At 39.8% G+C, this 21,621-nt stretch overlaps 1 protein-coding gene across 2 annotated transcripts in view; it reads left to right on the top strand.

Moving 5' to 3' along the window:
* The window catches only part of RERG (RAS like estrogen regulated growth inhibitor), a 94,270-nt gene extending 79,285 nt beyond the window's left edge, over positions 1 to 14,985 (top strand). For both annotated transcript variants that reach the window (XM_036400785.2, XM_036400786.2), the window contains exons 4-5: positions 9,419 to 9,492; positions 10,096 to 14,985. In XM_036400785.2, the coding sequence (XP_036256678.1) occupies positions 9,419 to 9,492; positions 10,096 to 10,503 (482 nt within the window). In that variant the 3' untranslated portion in view covers positions 10,504 to 14,985. The remainder of the gene's footprint in view (positions 1 to 9,418; positions 9,493 to 10,095) is intronic.
* Positions 14,986 to 21,621: the final 6,636 nt, after the last annotated feature.

Here is a 21,621-nt window from a genome sequence, read left to right as displayed (position 1 = left end):
TAAAGAGTAGAAGTACAGTTATTCAGTATAATTTATTATATATTTATTTTTTTTTAAATAGAAATAATATATTTAATATAAATAAATAGAATCACTATAATTTATCTATTTATAATATTATAGATTATAATTATAAAAATAATTCTATATTATTGCATAATTATAATATTGTATTATATAAATAATTATATATTATTAAGTATAATTAATTCTATATTATAATATATCCTAGCAAGAGAAGATACAAGAACTGTCCTTTTGGGACAACTTTGTGCCCCTGAAGCCATGATAAAGAGCTCAGGTCCAAACAGAGCTCTCCAGGATTGTCTCTGCTGTCTGGTTTATTCAGCTAAGACATTGTCTGGACAGCCTGAATACCATGTGAACACAAACCCCTGATCCCTGGGCTTGCCATCCCTGCTGCAGATCCCAAGTTAAAGAAACATTATCTTTGTGCATTGTGGCTTTTTTAGTTTTCTTGACTGGTGGCTTACTCAGCAAGTTTGCCCTAGCACTCCTGAAGGTTTAACTGCCTCTCCCCAGCACAAAAACCCTGGAGCAGCACAGATGAGGGAGAAACTGCCCAGACAGCAAACAGAGCTTTGAACAGAGCAGCCCAGAGTGAAAGAGGTGTTTATAAATCATTAACTGATGCCCCTCCAGCCCTGGGTGGAAAGGCTGACAGCCCTGGAAGGAACGCAGCCTCCCCTGCCAGTCCCTCCTCTTCCAGCTGCCCCACAGGATAGTGCAGTCTGCAAGAAGCTCATGATGGAAAATTTGAAAAAAATTTGAAAAAAAAACATTTTCTACAGTGAGGAGAAGGGCAGAGAGCTCTGCCACCACCTTGCAGAACTTTGCCTTCTGCATATTTCATCCAAACACCCGTGCTGACAACTCCAGCCTGTCCAAGCACACGTGGTCCTGGTGGGGTGTAGTGGGAACCATCATTTGGGGCTGGAAGGAAGGGCTGCCAGCCTGTGCCTCAGGGACTGCCATGGCAAATGTGTAGGCACTTCATAAATCACTGGGAAACAGCCTTATTCTCAAGCCAGACTCCAGCTATTCGTATCCTGGATTTTTATTGACAAAATTACTCATTCCTTCTGCTTCAGTGCTTAAGGGATTCAGTCCTCAGCAGTCTAAGTTTTGCCTTCCTAGGCATCTTCCTGTGATCATATTTTTCCTACATCAAAACAGCAGCAACATTATTTAACCTGATGTACATTTAATATGCTGTATCATTTTTACTGTGCTCTTCAGCAGGAGGAATTTATACTGAATGCATTATAGCAATGAGCCATGAAAGAATTCCCAGTTTCTCTGAGGTGTTTCTAAGGAAATGGACTCATATGGCCTAAAGCACCTTAAAACACCAATCTGGCTTCTAAAATTCTCAACAAAAACTTGAAATCATGAAATTGTAATTGAGAGCAGCAACAGAGGATTCTTACAATGACATGGGAAGCAGTTATCTGAAAATGTGGTTTGTTTTCTTTCATATGAGTCTCAAGATGAAGATATTCCTGATGCCAGTAATAAAAATACTGCTTTTTTACAGTAGCTCAACAGACAGCAAAACTCAGGAATGGCAGTGGCTGTTCTTGCTATAGCTACAGCTGCAAAATATTTCTCCCCTACTTTTGTTGCTCATCATATTCTGAGATGTTTCCCAGATCGGCAGAATTTTCCAGTGCTTGCCTCTGCACCCCCAGGAGAGAAGGCTTTTTGTTTTACTTATTTTGGGTGTGAGAAAATTCTCACTGGTTAGTTTTCATTTATGTTATCAGAAGTAAGGTGAAATTCAGCTTCACCATCAAAGACTTCTTGCTGCAATCAGACAAAAAGGCATTAAATTTATCAGGCTTAAATTTATCAGGGTTGTATTTCCTACCAAGAACCAACTTCCCTTCCAAGCATTGGCAAGAAAATTAAATGAAAACCAAAAAACCAACAGACCAAAACAACCAACAACTGCTTAAACCTCTGAGCTTACTCCGTACTTGTTAGCACTGCTCTGGCTTTATTGGTTTGGTTTTAGCATGCCTTGATGAATTCAGTTCCAGGTACCTGCCCACATTTTCTTTGCCTGTCCCAGTAAAATTTGAATGAAAACAGAACCCATAGGAAAAGAAAAGCATCACCACTTCACTTCCCAAAAGAAACCCTTTCTTCCCATGCAGCAGAAAAGGCTTATTTGCATGCAGCAGGAGGTAACAACAAAGACATCTTTAATTGTTTTTAGAGTCCTCTTGAAGAAAACTATTCTACAATTTCTGTCTGAAGGCCAAAATATTATTTATTAAAAATATCAACACATCAAGAAAAAATAATTTTCTGTAGGCTAGGTTTATATTACCCATGTGTTCTGCCTAAAAAGAGGAAATCCCAGGGATGCAACAGAACTTCTCATACCAAGATGAGAACTTTATGGTCTATGTAAACACTGGCCATCTACTACCTTCCCACTTAATCATAAATAGGATAATATGATAAAAACCAAACTTCTCACTAAGAAGCAGCCTGAGCAAGCCCCATTCCTCCTGGATTTGTTCTCCATATTCCCCACTACAGTAGCTGGTTTTTTTTGCATGTGTCCTTGTGCTCCATGGAGCATCCTTTCCCCCCATGAATCCCCACAGCATCTGAAGCTTCTGCTCAGGTCACCCACAAATATTCTCTGTCCATTGCCAGGGACCAGGACAACCCCAGATGCTGCCTTGTGCAGAGGCTCTTGCCTGCTGACTACCCTGTGCCTCCTCAGCTAATGGATTTCTTGGGGTTTTTTTTGCTAAGGTTGGGATTAAATGTGTGAGATGCTATTTCTTGTTCTGACTCAGATGTTTATTAGTTCTTATTTATATTATAGTTTCACAAGCTGTGAGTTCTACAGCATGTCACTTAAACTAAAAATGGAGCCCTATCTCTTTCTACAAGGCTTTTTAAGGATAAACTGTTTAATTAAGGAATTACACCTAAATTATTTTTACTTTTAGTTTAATAACTAACTACTCATGACCTGCAATACAGACTTTTTTATCAAATTATATAACACTACCTAAACTTATGAAGAAGAAGGTGAAAAAGAAGGATTAGCCTCTGCCCTAAAACTTCTGGTTTGCTTTATATATATTACTATATTCTAAAAGTTTAAACCCTAAGTTTTCTACTATGTGATATTACACACTTCTATTCAAACTACACACTTATAATCTTAGTTTTATCATTCAATTTTGGAAGCTTTCTCCACAGCCTCAGGTCAAATGCAGTGTTCTCTTGGGGGTCAGTGCCTGTCAGCACAGAAAGTCTGAAATTCTCAATAATCAGGGTTCCAACACTTAGGGATGTGAATAGGGTTGCTGTGCCTCACCCAGCCTGGATTTACACAGAACAGAAACCTCTGAGAGCTCCACGTTGCACTGAAAAAGGCACTGAAAAAGGCACTGAAAGCAGCTGAGCCAGCACAGGTGCCCTCAGTGCCTCCCATGTGGCTCCTTTTGTGCCCAGCTTTGACCTGAGCAGCCTGGGGACACCTGCAGCACTGCAGTCACAAATCTGATTTTGGCAAAGGTGGCCTTGGAGACGGCAGCCAAAAATGAAGTTTGAAAAGAAATCAGTTTGCACATCACCACGTCAATTCCAGAACAGCATCCACTGCATGTGAAGCGGGCTGGAGATTCCAGACCCAGGTTAAATATCTCTGCCAACAAATATCTTCTCTCATCCATATTTTGGTTGAAATTTGTAGCTTGACACGAGGGTTTGTGTAGCTTGAAAGCTGCACATTAAGAGCACACAACACCCATGGGAAGTGTATCATGTATTTTTTGGGTCCCTAGGACAAAGGAGGAGTTGAGAATCTGACTCCATGTTCTTAGAAGGCTAATTTATTATTTATGATCTATATGATATTATATAAAAGAATGCTATACTAAAACTCTACTAAAGAATAGAGGAAGGATGCTTACAGAAGGCTTAACAAGATAATAATGAAAAACTCATGACTGCTTCCAGAGTCCCTACACAGCTGGCTGTGATTGGTCATTAAATAAAAGGAATTCACATGTTGGATAAACAATCTCCAACCACATTCCAAAGCAGCCAAACACAGGAGAAGCAATCAGATAATTATTGTTTTCATTTTTCTCTGAGGCTTCTCAGGAGAAGAAATCCTGGTGAAGGGATTTTTCAGAAAATATGACAGTGACAGAGTGTTCAGCCTCCTGGAGCTTTTCTTTCCCTATTTCCTGGCTCTTGGAGCTACACATGCACAGTACAACATTGAAGAGTCCAAATCCAATTATCAGGCACAATGTTTCCTTTCAAAAACATTATATTTACTATTTTTTCTCCTTTTACACATGATAAAAATGATGCAATGGCCATTCCTGGCATCTTGTTTGATAGTATTACTAATAAATAACCAAACTTTTCTCATTTGGGGGTCTGTGGTATTAATGAATAGAGAGACATGAGGTTATGCTGCATTAGCAATACAGATATGTGTTTCAGTAAAAACACAGTACCACAGTATAACACAAGGTACTGTGTTATACTGTGGTACTGTGTTTTTACTGACTGTAAAACCACTGCTGGTGGCAAAATAAAAACCCTCCTGTAAGGTAAACAACAGAGGGAACATGTAACAGCCAGAGGCAAGCAAGAAAAATAAATTCCACTGTGCTTTGAGAAAACCTGGGGTTGAGGAAAGAAGAAGGGAGGAGAGGCTTTCAGGAGGATACACTCAGCTTACAGGGGCTTTCTAAAATGTGCAAAGTTCTTGCAGCAGCAGAGAAATGCAGAGGGGGACAGACCTCACCAGGGCTGCATCAAGGAAGGGTTGGGACAACATTGCCAGGGTTAGTAATAATTTTTTGGGGTGTTTTTTCCCCAACAGTCAAGGTCACTGTTCTCAAATGTGACAGAGAAGTGCAACTGATGGGTGTCAAAGACTGCAGGAGTCTAAATGAGTAGTGAGGTACCAACAAAACCACCCCCAACAATTAACAAGAACATTTATTCTGTTAACAGAACTAATTAATTTTTAATCTTTTAGACACAGGAATTTAACCATGATTTAAGTGTTCATGTCTATTAGCTGAGGTTTTTGGTCTGAAAACTCTCCTGCAATCACTACACAAAAAGTCTTTCTCCAGATCTCCTGCATTTCTTAGATCCACCTGGCTGAAAACCACCATTAGACCAAAGTTTCTTAAAACAAGGACATATAAAAATGCTTTAGTAACCTCTCTTGACAAAAAAAATCAACTAAAATTCTGTATGGAAAGAGAGGTTGTGACCCTCTGTACTTAAAGCAAACAACAGACCAGGCTAGCTAAAGTTTGCCTGTAAAATCTAATTGCTTCATCTCAGCTGATTTACCCACTCCTAAAACCTAGAAATACCTCCATGCAAAAAAGTATTGAAAACAGCTTTTTACATCACTAAAACTTTTTACATCACTGCAAATATAACTCAAAATCTAGAAATTGATTTCCAGAGAACAGTTTTTCTCTACAAACTACAATATTCTGGAACAAATATACTCAGAAAAACAGGATAGTCCTGGACAAAACAAAGGTTTGAGAGATGACCAGCCAAGTATCATAGGCCAAAACTCTGTTTAAAATGTCACAGTAGTGCCAGGATGTGATGTGAACAAGTTGTAACTCAATATTTCATCCATAGACAGTCTGGATCATGGGCTTCAAAGTTTTCCCTACAAAAGTAGGTTTTTTCCTGTATTTTTTTAAAATCATATTGCTCAGAAGAATAGAGATATTTTGTAATATGCTTATCAACACCAAGACCCCCCAGAGAAGTTGTTTCTTCCCTGCAAAATAATTTTTTCCACAATTATTCAGTAGCTGTGGTCATTTGATTAATTAATTAATGAATTATTGTGGCTCAAAACCAAACCAACTGCTGCCATTTTCCAACAAGTTTCTCAGGCCTTTTGACCACTCAAAATCTATTTGAAATAAACTTGAATTTTTCAAACAATTGAACCATAAGAACCAAAAGTGCTTTGCACTGCAGGGGTGCTGGGGGATTTCAGCTTTATGAGCAGGAGCCACTCTGAAATCTGGCATCAGCCTTCAAAGCCACCCTCATCACACCTTTGAGCCTCTTACTGGGAATGTGACTGGAAGCACAGCAAGAGCAGGTCAGATTTACTTATTTATATTGAAGCAGGGCAAATAAATCAATCATTTCCCACAGCACTGCCAGATTCAGGCAGGCTCAGTCTGCACAGCAGCTCCCTGACTCTGCTCTGACACTGGGTTTGTTGTGAGCAAAGCTCAGCTCCGTGGTGTCTGTTCCATCTCTGGGGGCTTAGAGGTAGAATGGGTAACACGTGGTGCAAAGCAAGGTCCGAAGTGCAGAAAGTTGCCTAAAATCATCTTGGGAGCTGCTGGTGGAGTGCTGCACCTTGCTTTTTCTACTTAACCACAATGATGCAAGCATAAGACTTTTACAGCCTGGATTCATCTGACCAGTTCTGGACTTCCCAGTACTTTTGAGGTGCAGTTTATTCCAGGAGAGAGCTCAGACAAGCTATATCCAGCAGCACCTATTTTATTTCATCAAATCTAATAGCAGTCAAGGGTACTCAGCTGAGTCACAGACACAGACACAAACACACAGGGGTTTGTTTCGGTCAGGGGTCCAGCAGTTATCTCAAGCCCTGTACTTACTCTCCGGCTGCATGTCTCAAAAAAAAAAAAGAAAAAAAAAAGAAAAAAAAAAAAGAAAAAAAAGGAAAAAAAGGAAAAAAAAGGAAAAAAAAGGAAAAAAAAAGGGAAAAAAAGGAAAAAAAAGGAAAAAAAAGGAAAAAAAAGAAAAAAAAAGGAAAAAAAAGAAAAAAAAAGGAAAAAAAAGGAAAAAACAGGAAAAAAAAGGAAAAAAAAGGAAAAAAAGGAAAAAAAGGAAAAAAAAGGAAAAAAAAGGAAAAAAAAGGAAAAAAAAGGAAAAAAAGGAAAAAAAAAAAAGGACAAAAGGGACAAAGAGGGGAAAAGATGGGGGGAAAAAAGAAAAAGGCAGTGCCACAAGGAAATTATACAAATAAATCCCAAAGCAAGGCAATGTTTTTGTGATGTACCATGGGATCAGTGTGAGCAGACTGGGACTCACATCTTCAGGGCTCATAATTTACAAGACAACCAGATTCTTCAGATTTTTCTGTTCCCTTGAAGGAGAAGCCATGTCTGTGATTACACCAAAAATGCTTTCAACGTCCAGCTGTTTTACACTCCTCATTAAAATTCACCCAGCTACCACACATTCCTGAGCACAGGAGCAGACACACATTTAGGAAGATTTATTTACACGAATCTGACCTAAATTGGTGCTACTCATCCAAGATCAAATTCCATTCCAACATGAGCAGCCAAAGCAAGTTAAACTTGCAACATAAAGTGCTGCCAGCGTCCTATTTTGAGAAGTTAAGTATAATTTAAGATTCATGCTGCTTTTGCATGGTGAGCAAAAGTCTGTTCCTTGAGACTCCATAGGGAGACTCCATTCCATAGGGAGAATAAATCTCAAGGATTTATTATATATTATATTAAATATATATATTATAATAATATATTCTATTATTATATATTTATTATATATTCTATTTTTATTATATTATTATAAATTTCATAGGATGGCCTACTCCCTCCTGCCTCCTGAGGACACTTCACAGATATCCTGCAGTCAGGGCTGGGTGAGCATTTTCTCAGCTTCTGTGGAAAAATTCTCAGCAGCCACTTGTCAAACAGGACCAGATGGTTGAAGGCAAATGAGCACTGCAAAGCCTTAGCAAGTAAGGAGCTAAAATCACACTCCTTACTCAGAGAGCCATCTCTCCTGCACAGCACCCTACCCCAAAGAAACAGAGCACAAGTTCCTAAATAACATCAAGCTTGGAGTACTACACAGGGAATCCCAACCCAACACTGAAATAACTAATTGAAGGTGCAGCTCTAACAGCAAAGCAGAGTTTCCTGCTCTTTCTGCATTCCCTGAGGGAATTACTGAGCCAGGAGGGTGTGTGGAAGGCACAGATAAGACATTCCACCAAGGGACTTTGACATACCTCACTCTGCTGTGTAGGCATAGCCTCAGGATCACAAAGAGAGACTCCAACACCTTCAAGAGCCTGGAAATACCATCCAGAAGGGGTATTTACAGCCTTTAAGAAAGCCAGTCATCATGGCCTGAAACCCTACAGCAAGCTTGCTTGCCATCTGCCCAAGTAAATTGGCCATTTGTCCCTATTGGAGACAGCTGGGCTGTTAAAGCAATTAAGGTGGCACAGGGAGGGCGTGACATTTTTGGTTTGGGAAGTGTTTGCAGCACTGACAGCACTGAAACATTCCTGATTGTGAGGAGTTGACGTTCTTAAGTGAATAATGAAAACAGGCATTTATGAAACACCAGCCCTTGCAGAAGTTCAAGTTAAAGAAATAAGTTTCCTTCCTTTGTTCCTATTGAAGAGATTTACACCAAATGAAAGAACTCTGTCTCTGACAATGCAAAGCATTCATAGTCACTGGCCAGACTTTTACAGCATGCATATTTGTCTTTTGATATAGGACATCTGTGAGCTAGCAACAGTAATAAATCTGAATGTTAGCACAGATAGTTTTCCACATTTTAGGTCAAATGCTATCAAATTTAGCTTATCAGCTTATTAAGATAAAACAAGCTGCTTTGTCATTAGTTTTCTGATTAGTTGCTTGGCTCCAAAACCTCGGACAGTAAATAGGGTTGTTGGTTTCCATTTTTCCATAGTGTAAATGCTTAATGCCCACTGGTTATCCTTATAAATCATAAACAGGGAAATCACTGCTTGATCCCTTGCTAGAAGAGGGGAATGTGATGATTTCAGCATGTTTAAAACACACATTCCTAACATACCTAACTGGTCTGTAATTTTTTCACAGTACAGGGCCTGAGCTTAGTGGTTGGGTTCCTTGATCTGCAACCATCCTGGTTTTGATCAACAAGCTATGCAGTGACAGTCTATTGAGCTGGATACCTTGAGAGTTGTGGTATTGTCTTCCAAAGCTAGCAGCCTTTCCTGGGAGCAAACAGGAAAAACGGGACACAGCTTTGCAGAGCTCTCTGCCAGAGCTGTCCTTTGCTGGGTGCAGACTGCAGCATCCACCAGGCTTTTGCAGGTCTAACCCATGGGAAAGTAAAGGATGTGCCCTATGGAGAGAGGTAAGTGCTGCTGCTTTAGAAAAGAGACTTGAATGTGCTCCAGGAGGGCTGGAAGAGCTCCAGCAAGGAAAATTTAGCCAAACTGCACGTCACATGTCTGCTCTTGTGCTGGGAGATCTGAGAGGAAGATATATAAAAAACAGGAAAAAAAGAGAAGAAAATTACATTTTTCTAATACGTTTCACAACATGTGTTCTTATTTTAGAGTCGACATACCGTCACCAAGCTACCATTGATGATGAAGTGGTTTCCATGGAGATACTAGACACAGCTGGCCAGGTGCGTGGGTGCCTGTGCTGCTGCTACCCAGTGCCTTGGCTGGGGTGTGCAGCAGGGCAGGAAATTGTGCTGGTGGCAGCAGTGCAGGGGCTGGCAGGTGTGCCCCACTCTGGGGACACAGATTTCCTTCCGGGCAGAACCCCCTCTCTCCTCTCCCGTGCTGGATCCACACCCTTCCCATCAGGGACCCTGCTTGGAAGAACAAACAAGTCAAGGGGTTTACTCTGGGGATAAAATTATTTTGTTGTCATGCTTTTTTATTCAGGGCCAGTCCAGAAAGCAGGCGTAAAGTCACAGTCTATTGCTACAGTCAAGTGATGGGGCTTGGCAACTTCAGCCAATGATTCCCACCAAAGTGAAGAGCAGATTTGCCATAGTCAGGTCTCCCTTGTAAAACATGGCAGGTGCAGGTGCTGCATAGGCCAGATAGGTCATGGCACTGGGTGGAAGAGATCTCCCATGCCACATGATAAAAAAGGTGATGTGAGCAAAGTATAAGGTAAAGCAGATGCACACAGCTTTGTAGGACCAGCACCTCCCTGAAGACCTTCTGTCTTCTTCATAAATCAAATTCCTGAGGCATTCTTCTGTCTTTTCCAACAGGAGGATGCCATTCAGAAAGAGGGACACGTGCGATGGGGCGAGGGCTTCGTGCTGGTTTACGACATCACGGACAGAGGCAGCTTTGAGGAAATGCTGCCGCTTAAGAACTTGCTGGATGAGGTCAAAAAGCCCAAAAATGTCACCCTGATCCTGGTAGGGAACAAAGCAGACTTGGATCACTCCAGGCAAGTCAGCACGGAGGAAGGTGAAAAGCTGGCCACGGAACTTGCTTGTGCTTTTTACGAGTGCTCAGCCTGCACGGGAGAGGGGAACATCATGGAGGCCTTCTACGAGCTGTGCCGCGAGGTGCGGCGCCGCAAGATGGTCCAGGGCAAGACTCGGAGGAGAAGCTCCACCACCCACGTCAAGCAGGCCATTAATAAGATGCTGACCAAAATCAGCAGCTAAAAAGAGCTGTCCTAAGCCAGAGAAGTGTTTTAGAGCGTGTTAGGCTTGGAGGAGGGATGGGGCAAGCAGAGTTTAATGAGAAATGGTCAAATCTTTGCAATGAAGAAAAAAACCACAAAAAGACAAATGCCACCACTTTTTTGAGTAACACGGAATCATACTGTTTTCCTGTTTTGAAATGTATTTAGCCACACTGCTTCTGACTAATGTGGGGAATAAAAAACAACAAACAAACACCAAATGAACTCCAAATGACTAGACAATTGTGGGGATTGGCAACCAAGAGAGAATCTTCTGCTTCTACGTGGCTAGCTCCAATCCCCTGCAAGTCAGTAGTGCCTAAACATCACTTCCAGCCAGACAGCTGCTCAGTAGCCTTTGGAGAATAAGATTCAGCCCTCAGTCCATCAACAACCATCACAACTGATGTTTCTCAGGACTGAATATGTGTAGAGGCTGCTGTGTTGAAACAGAAAGTTCACCTGACACCTTCACCAGCTCTGAGTTGGCTCGTTGTATGCTTTCACTCCTTCCTTGTTATTTTTGTCAAATCCATGAGTGTTGATGTTCTTAGCAAGGTATGCAAAAAATATAGGAAAGGTCTATTTCCTGGAGTGTTTAGCCAGCTAGACACACATTTCAAGAGAGCTAAAGTTCAGGTACTCTTCCAGCTTCTCTGAAACTGCAGAGTTCTCCAAAATAATCATCTAGTCCAGCAGCATTTCACCATTTCCCCCCTCAAAGTGCTTGGGGAAATGGGAGTATGTGTGCTGGGAAATCAAACTGAAAAAAAAAAAAAAAAAAGAAGAACCACATTACTATTAATGTAGCTATGGGTAGTTTTTAGATTTTTTTTCTTTCTTTTTTTTTTTTCAATCCAAGTAGTTCCTCTTAGTCTATTTTATACTGAAGAAGAACAGAATCCTTGGGAAGGCAAGTATTTAAAGTCTAAGCCCAAATGTAAATCAGATCTGAATGGCCTCTACCATATCAAAAGACCATAATTTTCAGCTGTTTAAATTCCCAGATGCTGCTTGGAGCACTCTGGGGCTCAAAGCAGTGCAGGTTTTTTGTGGCTTTTATCTGGCACATTGAAGCAGAAATGCATTTCATCAGATTTTGGTGCCTGGGATAAAAGGTGTCCTCTGCTTTCCTTCTCCCTCATGATCTCATTTAAGTTTTGCCTCCTGTCTAGTTGGTTTGTTAACTGCTAAAAGATGCAAGAATCAAGATTGGAAGCATTTAATTCAGATTGTGCTGGTCTTGCTGGTCTCCCACCAGTGGTGTGGCATCCCTTTGGGCAGCTCAGACTGTCAACATGTAGAACCACAGCCAAGGATTGGGATGACAAACTAGCAGTGTTCTCCTCTGAGGAACAGCCCTCTTGGAGCATTTACTTACAATTTTATTCTCCACTGCTTTGTACTTCATGTGGTTATTTGTGAGGAAGTGACTCCAAAAGCCTGTCAAATTCAAATTGCCACAGATGTAGGAAAGTGAGTAAATCTAGCTGGCTAGAACTTTGTAAAGCTATAGGTAGCCATATAGGTGGTGGAACAGGCTGAAGAGGCAGATCTGTATATCATGTGAACAGAGAAAAGTTCCAAATTATGACTTCTTTCAAAAGTATTCTCTTAAAGATTTTTTACCAAAATACTTTTTTTTTTAGACTTTAAACTTTCACTTTTACCCAACCAGCAAAGAACATCACATTCAGATGTATATTTTATTTGGGCTGTTGTTTGTTTTCTCTGCTTCTGTATTCTAGGTGGTAAAAACTCATTTCACTGCCCTGGAATCTTTGTCTATATTTTGGTCCTCATGTTCACGTGTGTTGCTGTACATCAGTTGCACACACTGCAATGGAAACTTCACTGTGTGCTTCTGGGCAGAGGGTTCTTGCAACAGGCCTCTGTGACACTCTTGTTCCCAAACTACTCATCATATCATTAACTTTTTTAAAAAAGAAAAAAAAATACAAAAAAAGAAGAATAGAGGTTTTGCCATTTTTAGTATTGTAGAATCAACACAAGTGTAAAAGAGCAAGCTAGTGCCTGATCACAAACCAGAATTCTTTAGCTGAGGGACTGGACTTGCCAGCAATTTAATTACATTAGGAGCCAGAGTGAGCATTTGCAAGTTGAAGCACTGAGGTTCTGTTATCTTTCAAATCAGTGCTGGTGCACGAAGTAAACAAAATCCTTACCTGCAATCCCATGGCAACGTAGTCATGTCTTTACTTTGGTGTGCTAAGCAATTGGTTCATCCTCTCAGAAAATCTCAACTGTTCTTTTATCTGAAAATCCTTTCTTGGGGTTCAGGTTGGAGCTGCATTTAAAATACAAAAAAGGTTATAAATGAATGACAAGAGAAAATAATTAATCATATTCATACGAGAAGAGTTGAAAGGAAGGAGAGGCTAAGTTACAGCCTCCCCATAAGATTTCCAGCAAATTGTATCTTCTTTAATAACATCTGTGTGGATAAATTATAAAATCCTGGTGAAAATAAAGTGTTCCTCTGTGCAAACATCCCTTTTTACATAAAGAATCTACAATAAAAATAGTAACATTCCTTTGCAAGGAAGTCTGAATTCAAAAACTGCCAAACACGATAAACACTTGGTCAAAAAGGAGGCTGCCATTTTGTGACTTTTCCTCCAAAACTAACACAAACTTCTTTAATTAATTGCTCATTAATTTGTTTCCCTCTAAGCCATTTCTGTTGATATGCATTACATAGCATTAAATGCAACTTGATCTACTGTTGCTCACAATGTTGCAACCTATTACTGGCTATGTTATAAATCTTTCCTATTCCCACAATGTGCAAATTGAGCCCAAAATTGCCCAAGCATTGAAAGGGCTGATTGCAGCATGAAGCCACAATCAGCAGCCTTTCTGCAGCAGACATCAACAGATTCAATTCTGTTTCTCCTGCTGCTGTTTAAGTGTGTGTATGTGACACTAATATTGAATTTCTCTGCCCTCTGCCATTTCTGCAGAGAGAGGATGGGAAAGAAAATAAAAATGGGGAGGAGAGGTGAAAGGGATACTTGTTACCTTCAACAAGTTGATTGTCATTTATGAAGTTTTTAAAAATATTTATCTTCAATTGATGAAGAGTTAGTCATGCCCATGCTGCAAGACCTGGATCAGGACCCAAAACTTCCCTAGAACTCTGAGAATCTTTGTATCTGGGGGTTTGGTGCAACTACAGATGGAAGTGAGGATCAGCCACTGGGTTTGCACCTGGATCCAGACAGGTTGTCCCCATCCTGGGGATAGTTGGATCTGGCAGTTTGCTACAAGGCTAGTTGATTTTTATATATATAATGATCTGTATGCATTTTTACATTAAAAATATGAAAGCCTGTGCTTGTAGATAATATATAAGAAAAAAAATAAAAAAGAAAAAGCAAATATTATGTTTTCTGTACTGAACTCTCACATATTGATCATCCATTAGATGTCTCCAGCGTTCCTTCCAGCTATTAAGGGGACAGTTCCAAAAGCTCTGATTTGGTTCTTTTTTAATTTTATTTAGTGACAACAAAGAGTGAATTTTACCAGAATAAGCACTGCAAAATTTGGATCATTTTACTTGAACTTATTTGGCTGTTAGTCCTGGAATAGAGAAGTCAAACAGCATCAACAGTGAGGCACAGCTCCAAATGTCCTTGCTAACTATTTCAAGGTTGATGAAAAAAGTTACAGGGTAATTAACTAACCTCTCTGAAACCCACCAAACACTCTCCTGCCAACTAAATAACACAGACCTTGATCCCAAGCTTCTGAGGTGAAATCCTGGGCTAAGAAGTCTGGGAGATTTATGCTGGTGATTTGGACAGAGGCAACTTTTCACCTGCTGCCAACTCTGCCCCTGTTCCAAGGAAAATTCACTGTTAATCTGAGGAGGAGGTATGTAATTTGTACCTTATGAAAGGAACATTATGTAAATGGTAAATAATCAAACAGAGTGTGGGTATTAAGCTGTAGCAGAGGAAGCTTTAGCACTGCAGAGGGGAGCTGTAATCCATTCCTTTTCCCCCAAACCTGAACCAACCAAATGGTGAACAGGAGTGGGGATATAAGAATGGTATAAGAATGTCACAACAGGCAGAGCCCTGCATAAAATCTGGGTGCAGGATCTATGCTGGGAGGTGAAACCTCCCAACACCAGTCACTGTCTGCCTCTGGAGCACGACAAAGCAGCCTTGAGTTCTGTCAAGCCACAGAACATTATTTTGCTCCAGTCAAAATAATGTCTCCTGCAAAGTAAGTAGCTGCAGTCATAAAGGCTATGCATAAACAGTCTTGGGGTTCCTTTTATCTTTTTCTTTAATGGCTTGATACATATGCAAATCTTAAGAAGAAAAAGAAAAAGAGGCTTTAATTAACAGAGGCTTCTTGGCATTTTGATGTATCTGCCTTTATGCTCTTTGCAAAATTAAACCTATAATGAAAACAGTGTCATCTTAGAGACTCCGGTGTTGTGCATTTTATTTCCTTTACAGATGCCAGGCACTAATTACCTCAGGCTATGAAAATACAAAGCAGCAGCTTGTCCAGTGCTGTGCAAGGCTTCTAGGAGGGGATAATGGTGTGAGGTCAGCTCAGCCTGGTCTCTGCAAGCACCACTGCCCCATGGGGGAGGCTGTTAATGCAGCAGCAGGAGAGGTGGCAGAGTCCTGGGGCAGGACTCTGCTGGCCCTGGTGGGGCTTGGGCCAGGCCCTGGTCCCCAGCCCTGGCAGCCAGAGTGTGGAGAACACCAATGGCCAATTCCTCTCATCCACCTGAAGGATTTTACCCATTTTCAGTTTAAGTAGACAGGCAGGAAACCCTAAATGCACACAAACCCAATATTTTGAGGGGAGTTGGGCCTTTTTGGACTGGTCACTTTCATCTCCAGCTTGATTCCCCAAAGCAGCATTTTTCTTTTGCTGTTTCCATCATATTAAGTGAAAAAATTTCGAGTTTGTTTGGTTGTTTGGGGTTTTTTTTTAAAGGTTGTCAATAAACTCTGATACCCATGAGCAAAGAGGCTGTATCACTTCGCAGAGGTCACTCACACAAGGATGGATATTTGCAAATGCCTCTGGATATAAATTAGTCACACTGAACACAGCAGCTCTGAAGAGTTGGAAATAATTTTTTTTTCCAATAAGGGAACCTCTCTCATCATTGTAGTACAGATGGCTGTGTCAAGTACCACTCCTAAACCAGACTGAAATATTCTGCATCACTAGGAGCAGCCATGGCCTGTCATGAAATATTAACATGCAGAATAATAAAAAAAAGAAAAAAAATTGAAAACAATTTACAGGCAGACTTCAAATTACACCTCACAGAAGAAACCTGCATATTCTTTCCTTTTAAATTTTATGTGGTATCAGGAATTTACAGAACCTCATTTCAAAATCCAGCAAGTTCTGGAGGCTAAGAATGTATCAGTAATGTAAAAAATAAGGGTTTTTATCAAACTCCTTTGTCAGCACACATGATTTAACTCTCCACTCTGTTTCCTCTAGCCTGGTCAAAGCTGCCATTACTACAAAGAATATCAAGGAGACCCAGATGGAACTTTTGATATGAAAAAAAATCAAATTAAAAACCCCCAATAAATAACCCCAGAGAGACATAATCCAAATAAAGGTTGAATTCTCATTTTCCCAAAGAGCAATTGAGAGATTTCATACACCAGTGCTGGTACACAGGTGATCTGACCACACTAAATAATCAGAAACGGTGGAATATTTTGAGGTTATAACTTGGATTTCTTTTTGCAAATCTAACTGTGAAGAAATAAAATTATTATTGTTCAACAGACATTAGGTCTGGAATTTGTAATTGATGCCAGGTTTTTTCATACCCAACTTTCAAAAAATCAAGAGGAGGGAAGAGGAGAGGGGAAAGAAAAAGGAAACAGAAAAGGGGAAAAGCAGAGAAAAAAAAATCAAGCAAAAGAAAATAAAAGGAGAAAATTCTAGTTTAAAAAAGTCCAAATAATTTTCTCTTTGTTCTTAGGGTTCTCTGTGCAGAGCTTTCTGTAGCTCTGCAGTTCCTCACCAAAGACAATGCTAGAATACTGAACACTGACACTTGCTATCCAAAAATCTTGTCTCTCCTAAGGGCAGATACAATCCAAACCACACTCATGTAAACATTCAGCTCAATCCAACCTGAGATAGAAGTTTACATCTACTTCAATCCAAGCTATTTCTCTTTTGCATTCAGGGTGTATTTCTCCTTTTGGAAAAGAAATAATTCTAAAGCAGTGAGTGTTATTAACAATATAAAATACAAATAGTTTAACTATGTATCTAAAATAAATCCATAAACAAAAGAATGCTTTGATTTTGAGAACTGAAGAAGGCAAAAGAATGTTAGATAGTTCAGTAAATATTAAACCTCTTGTAACAGACCAATAAATTGCCTGTACCTTCTTTTCTCTGTTTTTTCAATATTTGAAATAACCATAATAAACACAAAAAGCCTTCAACTTCCTTTAGGGTGTTTCAGTGAAGGACAGTATTTCTTTGCAATAGAGTTAAAACATTCAAGTTTATAACTCAATAGAAAATGGAAAATGTAGCAGGAATGACAAAGAGTTATTTTAGAGAGGCAGAAAGTGAGGGAAGAGTGACATCCTCAGACTTTCTAGACAAGAATCTAAGTAAAATTCTGTGAAGGACTCTGACATTTTCCTACAGTGATGAGCTGTTACCTGAAGTTTAAACTCAGATTTCTAAAACATAATTATTACTGCAGGGAGCAAAGAAGAGATGTTTAGGTTAGAGTTGTTACCTTTCTGAAGCAGAGTCACTATCCTGGTTTCAGATCATTTTCTCAGTAGAACCACTCCAACCACCACCACTCCAATTTTCTGACAAACAGATGTCAGCAGAAAAAAAAAAAAAATCAAAAGATGGAGACTGAAAGATCACAGTGTTTAATTTACCTGTGTAGCCCATGAACATTTCCTGGGTTTTGGAAATGGCTGCAGACAGAAATTCATAAGCTACATCCATAAAATGACAGACACAGTGTTCTGCCATGCCTCTCCCAGGTGTTGGCTCTAAGATTTCTCCACCAGATTCTGCTCTGTTTTCAATGCCTTTGTCTTCTTCAAGGAAAGACCTAAGAATTGCTGGTGAAAAGTTTAGGGATTTGAAGCCAGTTTGGTGTTGGTTTTACATTGAAACATTTAGAAAACATTTCCAAAAGAACAATCCCCACCACACTTGAATTTAGATTATTGTGATGAACCCAGTGAAAATATCTCAAGAACTGCTTAAGAGAGCTATTTCTCACAACTATTTTAAAAAGACAGCTAATCCAACCATTTTTTGTGAGCTCATACACAATTCAGTGTCCTCTGTTAGCTTCTAGTGTGAACTTCTGGTCAGTAGAGCTCTTAAACATTCTTGTGGACTCCCACAGACCTTTATGAAAACAAGTTCATTTATTAATTTAGTTGCAGAGAGCATGCCATGATCTCACAGCTGATGGCAGCAGGTGAGAGGTTACTAACCATGCTCTAATCAATTTCTTATATTCATAGATGAGCAAAAGGAATTATCACAACAATTATCACATCAATGTCCTTGGCCACACCACTTGGCCGACCAGCAGCTCCAGATGATGTCCCTGGGTTTGATTTACAGCCACAGCAGGCATTTCAGCTCAGTCAGAAAGCCTTGAACTTTTTCCCCACATGGCTCTTCATGGATTTGATTCAGTGGCTTCTGGGACCCAGCCTGAACTCTGAGCACAAAAAAGCACAAAAAGTGCTTTTTTGGAAAAGTTGGTGTTTCCAACATGCAATTATTGTGCTTATCAAGTTTCAGGAAGGGAATGAGCTGCTTCTGATTACATGAAGGAAATGTAATGGCAAACTCCAGGAGAAGTCAGAGGGAGTTTTCATAAATTCCCAAAGACTGGTGAATGTTTCAGTAAGAGTGCTGAGAAGCACTTTGCTGAGTTGCAAAATATGCAAAAACACATAGCAGGACAGGACTAGAGTGCAAAATAATTCACTACTTAGACACCTTCATCAAGGCTAAATTCAGTTTTCAGACTGCTCAGACTTACCCCTTTTGATCCTGAATTAGAGCTGTTTCATAGTTTACTGAAGTTAATGAAAATAATTCCCAGTATGATTTCAGGAGCTTTGGGATCTGAATCATTACCCTTACACTTCCAAGTTCTGTTCCCTTAACTGGATAAAGGGTAATAATAATTTAATAATTTATTAATAATTTATTAACCCTGAGCCCCTTTAAAATGTCTCAGGGAAACCACACCAAAGTGAACATGACCAAGCCTAATTGTCCAACTGTCTAAAAGGGATTATTGACTTTATTCTGTTAGTGCATAGGGAGTAATTTGTAAAGCTGAAACTACTTACTGTATTTATTATGAGCCCATTCTCCTATCAGCTCCAAGATAGCATTTTCAACCAATTCCTCTCTTTTACATGAATATTGGATTCTTTAAAGAAGCATGGCTTGTTGCAGCACAAAGGAGAACTTGATGTCAGCTCACCCTCCTCTGAGAGGCTCACCAGGGATTCTCCCATGGAAAAGAGGGATGACCCTCTGATAGCCCCTGTAATTTAAAAAGTCATTAAAAATCAAGAAAAAATTCCTATCAAGACTCAATGTTCCCTTCCTCTGGAATAAATTGAGAGAAAGGATGTTAGTGTTCCTACCAGAATGATTAAACTGCATCAAGTTATTTATTCAAACCAACTGCTATTTTTTCTCTGCTTTTGATGATTAAAAACATGTCATGACATTTAAAATGCTACAGTTAGATATTGGGGACGTTTTTTATCATAAAAACTTCTTTCTTGTACATCTTCTAGTTGTTCCTCCAAATATCTAAAGACAGATTTACCCTTCAGTCATCTCCATTTTTCACTCTATAAGTCCCACAGTGCAGTTCTCTTCCTGCCTACTTCCACACTCAGTTAAACACAAACTCAAAAATTACACAGTCATTCCTTCAGATCACTGACATCCCTGGAAAAAATTAGAGATTTATATTTTTTTCCAATAGAAATAACAAAAAATGCCAATGCTGGCTTCAAAGGCTTTGGTAACTCTTACTGAGCTGCTTTTCCCTAAGGTCTCACCCACTTTGTCCATTAACCTGTCTTACACTCTCGGAAGTGAACCAATAACATCTTTTAAGGCCTGTGTATTTTCTTTTTCTACCCTTATTTGTAGGCATATTCTCCCTCCAATTCAGTCCAAAAATCACTTGCTTGCCAAGTAAAAAAAACCACACTTTACAAGAACTTACCAGAAGAGTTCCTAAATCAAGTTCTTTGCAATGAGAGATTTTTTTTACCCATATATTCCACCCAGTGTTGAGCAAATAACTATCAGCAGTAGCAATTGGCACATCTCAAATTTTGACCTCTACACAGAAAAAGAGTCCAGCAGAAAATCTCACTGTTGCCTGTTACTTCTCTTTTTATTTGAAGAACTTTCCTGTGATGGCAGCGTGCACACATTTACACCACTGCATTAGAAAGGGTGACTCCTTATTCCACTCACAATAATGAGAAGTTATATTAAAAAGGGCTGCAGAAAAGGGTAACTGCATAATTAGCATTTCTTAGCACTATATGTTGAAAGGTAAGGAGATGAAGATAGAGAAAAAAATTATATTCTTACTTTTAATGACAGCTATTTCTGTCATGTAAATGACATACATGACAGCTGTTATGTCATGTAAATAGGAAAGCCAAAATCACATCAACCCTTCATCTCCAACCCCTAGATTTGGTTATTCTCCTCTAACAATTGCTCCTTGTCCATAGGATATCAGCTCACCACCCTGAAAAGATCACCTTGTCCAAGGCCTACAAAATTCCATATCCAAGAAGGGCAGGAGAAATAAATTTTTGAATACAGGATATTGAATCTTAGCTTTGCAGCTTTTTCACTGTGATCACAGTTGCTCCAATGTTCTTCTCCTTCCCTCATTGAATGTTTGCCCCAAGAAAAATCTTCTCCCAGCTGCAAATAGAGAACAGAAATACAAACCAGAACTGCTGTCATTTCTCTGTCCTAGCTGGCAGTGCTGGAAGTCATACAAAATTAGAGATGCAGGTTCATTGTAATAACAAGAATAGTGGTTGCTTCCCCGTGCCCTAAGAAATGGCTGATTTTTAATTTTTTTTTTATTTACATGCATAAAATTATTTAGAACATTAAGTACTGCACTGATGGCTTACAGGGACAGTTCCTCAGCTGCAGGGAATCATTCTCTTTTCAAGCCCCACTAAGAAACATTAAGAAATGTATCTAGGAAATGAAAGATCAGCAGTCTGGTTTGGGCTCTGCTACAAAACTTCTGTCTCTGCTGGCACCAAGCTCTGACTGCTCATTTGGAAACCCTCATCCACCCCATGGGGATTCCTGAAATTATTAATGGGGCTGACTTGCTCGCTTCAAGTGCACCTCAGCCACATCTTCTGCTATTTATTGCAAACTCACTTTCTGCACTGTGATAAAAGCCAGGGGAGCTCACCCTAAAGGCTGAGACTGCAGGGAGAGCAGGGGCTGAGCAGAGGCTGCCTGTGGGGCCAGGCTATCTCAGTGAGGAGACCAAAATAGGAGAGTTTATGGTGTGCTGCCACCCCCCCAGGGTCACCAGAGGTGAAGGTAAATGGGAAAAGTGGCTGTGCTGGAGCTCCCCTGGCAGCTCCTTTCGGCACACAAGGCCTTGAACGTTTTACTAGGCAATAAAAGAATGTTAAACAGTCCCCTCCTCTCCCTCCTCAAGGTCAGCTGGTGGTTTCATAACCCCTTGAATCCCACAGAAAACTGCATTGTTTCCACCATTCCCATGTATTTCATCCAAGGGTGAAAATAGTGAAATGTTTAAATGGTTAATAAAGGGAATCTAACCTTTGGGAGAAAAAAAAAAAACCCAATACATTGTGGTGTACAGCACCAGAGCCTGGGTCTCATTTTTCTCTATGATTTTGCTAAAATCACTTCAGCCCTCTGAGCCTGTTTTTCATTTCTAAATGGGGCAAAGGACAAATTTTCTTTATTTGAAATACACATGGGAAATGTGCTTGATGACAGGTTAGAGGTA

This window comes from Molothrus ater, chromosome 5, assembly GCF_012460135.2.
Source record: "Molothrus ater isolate BHLD 08-10-18 breed brown headed cowbird chromosome 5, BPBGC_Mater_1.1, whole genome shotgun sequence".
NCBI lineage: Eukaryota > Metazoa > Chordata > Aves > Passeriformes > Icteridae > Molothrus > Molothrus ater.
The sequence above is the reverse complement of the archived record's forward strand: the minus strand, read 5'-3'. Positions and strand labels throughout refer to the sequence as shown.